The 5183-nt window shown below is 43.6% G+C and overlaps 1 protein-coding gene across 3 annotated transcripts; it reads left to right on the forward strand.

Moving 5' to 3' along the window:
• Positions 1-571: 571 nt before the first annotated feature.
• LOC116262731 (AP2-like ethylene-responsive transcription factor AIL1) lies at positions 572-4854 on the forward strand. 3 transcript variants are annotated; one of them, XM_050079877.1, is made up of 10 exons: positions 602-615; positions 1055-1263; positions 1629-2354; positions 2480-2562; positions 2709-2717; positions 2843-2931; positions 3048-3121; positions 3239-3289; positions 3421-3497; positions 3946-4854. In XM_050079877.1, exons 3-10 carry the CDS (start codon positions 1984-1986, stop codon positions 4593-4595), a joined length of 1404 nt encoding a protein of 467 aa, XP_049935834.1. In that variant the 5' UTR covers positions 602-615; positions 1055-1263; positions 1629-1983; the 3' UTR covers positions 4596-4854. The 3 variants fall into 3 exon arrangements, with proteins under 3 accessions (XP_031498079.1, XP_049935834.1, XP_031498078.1); XM_031642219.2 differs by lacking the exon at positions 1055-1263 and having other exon boundaries at positions 572-615; XM_031642218.2 differs by lacking the exon at positions 602-615 and having other exon boundaries at positions 631-1263.
• Positions 4855-5183: the final 329 nt, after the last annotated feature.

Below are 5183 nucleotides of genomic sequence, written 5' to 3' on the forward strand. Positions count from 1 at the left end.
CTTGGTGAGTGTTGCCCTTAGACACTTTATGCCAGCATCGTTCCTTCTTTTCTGTTATTTTTCTTTTTCGTTTTTTCAAAAGGCTTAAAAAAAATGTTCCTGACCGTTCATTGGCCAGTACTCTCTCCCATTCCTCCGCCTTCTCCTCCTCCTCGAACTTAGTGCTAACAGTGCCCAGTTTTGCACCTTACATTTTTCACTGCTTCCCGTCCCATGCACTATAGCCCTTTTGATCGAACGCTTCCCCAATGTTTCCAGTGGAAAGCAAGGACGAGAGGAAAGAAAAAAAAAAAAAAAAAGGCAGAAGAAAAGTTGATAGCGTGCATGAAACACTGAATGACACATGGGCCCATGAAATGACGTAAAAGAGAGCATTAAAGAGAGCTAATTGAACCATCTCTCTGCAAATTTGACATTTGACGTTTCAATTAGCAAAACCTAGTAAACAAGGAGGCCTGTCATATTTTTAAAAGTAACAAATAAACTTGAGTTAAAGAAACGGAAAAGGTTGACAAAAGGGTAGATTTGGGAGTAGGAATGGCAAAGGGGCATAAAGAGGAGGTGGGGAAGAATGCCCTTTATCTTTGGCCCTCTGGTCTCCCGGAATTCCAACAGGTTTGTTCTGTTTGGGATGTGGTTCCCCTCTTATAAATAGACGGAGCCCTCTAACATGGCTTCTCGATTCTTGTTTTCTTGTTTATCGTAGACTCTCTCCTGTTCTCTTTTTTTATTTCTTGTCGGAGGAAGGACCGAAGGAGAAGTTCAGGTGTGTTGGGGGGGGTAAGAGAGAAAGAGAGCATGTGTTTAGGGCTTTGTGTAGTGGGAATATATATGTGAGTCGGTTTAGTTGGTAGGTAGAATCATGGAAGCTGGAGCGAAACACGAGGATTTTTTTTTCCATTTTTTCTGCTTGATACTTTTTTCTAGAGTGTGAGAAGCAGAAAAATAGACCAGTGGAATTTGGTTGTCTTTCTTTGGATTCTGGTTTCCTGAGTGTTTTTTTTTTTTTTTTTTCTTTTTTGCTTTCTTGCTTTGTGGTGGGGTTTCTGTGGAGAACCATGAACAATTGGCTGGCGTTTTCCTTGGCCCCCCATCTTAGCCTTCATGGTCGTGGGGCTCACGGTGCCTCTGAGGAAGACGGTGGAATGGGTTACAGTGGTGGGGAGTTAGGTTTTGGCGAGCAGATGTCTGTGATGCCATTGAGGTCTGATGGGTCTCTTTGTATCATGGAAGCACTGCGTCGCTCGCAGCAGAACCATGAAGGTAAATGAACCGTTCTGTTCACTGCCTGCGGCGATTTAATCTCTTTCCTGCCTGACATCCTTTTACTGAATCTATTTCCTTCTTGTTCTCTCTTCTTTTTTGTTAGACAGTTTGATTCTCTTCCTTTTCTAACGGTTGATGGTGTTGTCCTCTTTGATTATTTATTTCAAGGAAAAAGATTCAGAGCTCTGCTTGTGTATATGTATAGGGTATCTTCTTAGTTGGGCCTTGCAAAAATCTAGACTTCCAGCCTTTGTTTCTTTCAATACTGATATGAAGCCATTTTGAATTAAATTGTTTATGGTTGTCTCTCACTCTTTCTCTCATAGAATGGAGAGTTAATGGAAGTATGGATGTTTCTGCAGCAAGGCACTACGAGAACGCCATGGCTACAAGCCGCGCAGCAGAAAGAGAAGGCCCCAAGTTGGAGGATTTCTTGGGGACAGCTGCGGCTCTAGCAGGTCAATACCCCAACTCCCAAAGCAACAGCCATACCAATCCACCACCTTCTTTTGACAACATCTACTACCAAGACGCCCGCCAACATCAACCCCCAAGGATTAACATGAACATCCCCCATCCTACCTTCATTGCAACCCCAATGGGGACGCCCATGAGGATGCCCCCAACGTTCAGAACGAAGTCTCAACTGTCCCTTCCTTTGCTTTCCACCATGCCCACCAAGAGAGCGACTACTGCACGCAATTGCAGAACCCCAACATGTATCAAGTACCATTGGAGGAGCCTACGCCAATGGAGAGTTGCGGTAGGGTGGCTGGCATCTCTGGCCTCAAGTCATGGCTGAGACAGAACCCATCTCCGTCTGAGAAGCCTCCTGGTTGTGAACCAGATCATAAGGACAACCAACAACAGCAGATCATGGGTGATTTCCAGTCACTGACCCTATCCATGAGCCCTGGCTCACAGTCTGGGGTGCCCTCTAACTTACCTCAATCAGCATCTGCAGTGTGCCTGGCCGCAGAAAACAGAAAGAGGGGGCCTAACAAATCTCAATCTTCTAGAGACCCTGTGCCTCGGAAATCCATTGATACTTTTGGTCAAAGAACTTCACAATACCGGGGTGTAACAAGGTTGGTGATCCATATCAGCGCTTTTTTTGTTCAGGCATTAAATTTATATGTACTGTGCTGTGTATTGTATGCAGCGTTTCTCCTTTTCTCTTTCCCTTCCTTTGTGACAAGATTGATATCGGCAGGCATCGTTGGACGGGGCGTTATGAGGCTCATTTGTGGGATAACAGCTGTAGGAAAGAAGGACAAACAAGGAAAGGGAGACAAGGTTGGACTCGGAAAATTTTATTATTCTTTCTATATTTTGTTCTTCATATGACTCACTGGGACTTGTCTAATGATCTCTTCTTTTTTACTTTTTCGTTTATTTTTGTTTAATACGGCGCCCTTTTTTGGATGATGGGTACTCATCAGTTTATCTGGGTATGGCATGAACCTCCTTCCCATCCATGTGATTTCCCTTTTGTTGTGAAAAGTATATGGAATATTTACTCTTTTAGTTTTGAATATTTCAAAAACTGGTGCCTTTGTTGTTTGTTTGTGAGCAGGAGGATATGATAAGGAAGAAAAGGCTGCAAGGGCCTACGATCTAGCTGCTCTGAAATACTGGGGTCCTTCGACTCACATCAACTTCCCGGTTTGCATCTCCATTTTTAATATATATATATATATATCTTATTTTATCATATCTTGAGAAGGAAACGCTTATTCTTAAGCTTAGATGCCATTTTTTCTTTTCTAAAATTTCCACAGCTCAGCACGTATGAGAAAGAGTTGGAGGAGATGAAAAACATGACGAGGCAAGAATTTGTTGCTCATTTGAGGAGGTGGGCACTCGTTATTTTCGATCGCGCTTTTTTCCATTTACTCCATTTATCGTTCTTTGGGTTTCAACATTTTGTCTTTTACTTAATATTGTTTATATTCTTCTTCTCTCCATCCAGAAAGAGCAGTGGGTTCTCCAGAGGTGCTTCTGTATACCGTGGGGTGACAAGGTTACTGCGTCTCTCTCTCTCTCTCTCTCTCTCTCTCTCTCTCTCTCTTTTTCATCTTTACTTTAATCTTTCACCATCATGTTTACTACCTCTACCGTCAACTCTACCATCATCATCAACTTGCTTCACAGGCATCATCAACATGGAAGATGGCAAGCTCGAATCGGCAGAGTTGCAGGAAACAAAGATTTATACCTCGGAACCTTTAGTAAGTCCTCCTTCACGGGCACCAACGCCAACAAATCTCATAAATATAGATGCTTATTCGCGACCATGGTCCCCTTCTAGAGAAAAAGGTCATGTAGCTTCCTTTTGTTTATTAGTCCAAACTGATTTGTAGTTTCTTCGTTAGCCTCGATATCTCTTGAGCCCCATTAGTTGCCATCGGCTTAATGATTTTTCCTGGAGCATGTTGCTTCATGTCTCGCTATTTCAAGGGATCTTCCCTGTTGGATTAATGGCATGTACATTGTCTTACGCAAGCTGCAATGGTTTCATGATCATTCTGCGGAATGCTGGCGCATCGGCTACTTGCAGATTCATGATTCCGCATAAATGCGATAAATTCTTACTGCGAGACCTATGGGCGTGTCTATTAATTAAGTCCTGCTGTTTCCGGTATCCATGGTCAGTCAGTGATAGTTTTGGGTTCACAGGCACGCAGGAAGAGGCGGCCGAGGCCTATGACATTGCAGCAATCAAATTCCGGGGCGTAAATGCAGTTACCAACTTCGATATTAGCCGATACGACGTGAAGCGCATCTGTTCCAGCTCTACTCTCATTGGTAGTGACCTTGCCAAGCGCCCAGGCAAAGAAGCTAGCAGCTCTTCCACGGCTGCTGCTTCCTGCAATGACGGTGGCGGCACACTGCAGCCCGCCTCATCGGACCGCTGTCACTCTGCCAACATGCTTCAAGATCTTGGAGAGCCGGAAGATTCCCGCCTTCTGGCGGATCTCTCTGGTGGAGTCACCGGAAATGCTTCGTCCCTGGTGCCAAGTTTGAGCAACCCCAACTCCAACCAGGGAAGTCCCATGCATTCTGCGTCAGACGGTGATCAAGTTGCCCGGAAAATGACGCTTTACGATAGCTTGGCTACTGCCGGAGAGTTCCATCAGGGAGTGTTCTATGCTGCACAACCACCGGGGAAGATGATCAAGTATGAGGATGACAATGCCAATGGCGGGGACAGTAGTACTGGTGATGGGGGCGGAGGTGGAGCTAATATGAATTGGTTGGCCGCTAGCAGGCCCAATCTGCCTGCTGTGGTTCATCAGCTTCCCATGTTTGCACTCTGGAACGAGTAAATTATCATCAAAGCGGGGCCAGTGCTTACTGCAAAATGGGGTGTCGTTAATGTCAGGATGGTGTAGGTTTAGCCAAAAAGAACAAAAAAAAAAAAAAGAACAAAAAGAAGTATATGTTAGCTTCCGGATTGTATTAGGAAAAAAAAGGAGGGGAAGAAGTTTTCTGGTGGATTTTACACCGGATGACAATTTTGGAAAGCTCTGTAGCTACTTAAAATATTTAAAGTTTCTATATATACAACAGGCATATGATACCTTGTTTCTGGTGTAAATATATTGAAGTGGGGTATGGCACACCGTAAATGATCACTAATATGGACGAAAGCATCTCGCTGGAAAGAGGACACAAAAATTTTTGAGCCTATCGAGATCAGTGATGAGAAAATGATTTTTTATTCTCATAATAAAAAATGAACTCCGGGTTGCTTTCTTACATTTGGATGACATGAATTTTTGTTTCTCGGATCAGGGCGGCATGGATTTTTGTGTTTCTGGGAAAATCTTATAAATTTTCTTATACTTTTTTACGTGGTGGTTGACTTTGTCTTGTTTAGGTGTGTTAAGCGACTCTTTTTTTTTTTTCTAGTT

This window comes from Nymphaea colorata, chromosome 10, assembly GCF_008831285.2.
Source record: "Nymphaea colorata isolate Beijing-Zhang1983 chromosome 10, ASM883128v2, whole genome shotgun sequence".
Classification (NCBI taxonomy): domain Eukaryota; kingdom Viridiplantae; phylum Streptophyta; class Magnoliopsida; order Nymphaeales; family Nymphaeaceae; genus Nymphaea; species Nymphaea colorata.

Coding starts and splice junctions, on each gene's coding strand:
- LOC116262731 (XM_031642219.2), top strand. CDS start 1,984: ATGTATCAAGTACCATTGGAGGAGCCTACGCCAATGGAGAGTTGCGGT. Junction 2,932..3,047: donor CGACTCACATCAACTTCCCG/GTTTGCATCTCC, acceptor AAATTTCCACAG/CTCAGCACGTATGAGAAAGA. Junction 3,122..3,238: donor TTTGTTGCTCATTTGAGGAG/GTGGGCACTCGT, acceptor CTCTCCATCCAG/AAAGAGCAGTGGGTTCTCCA.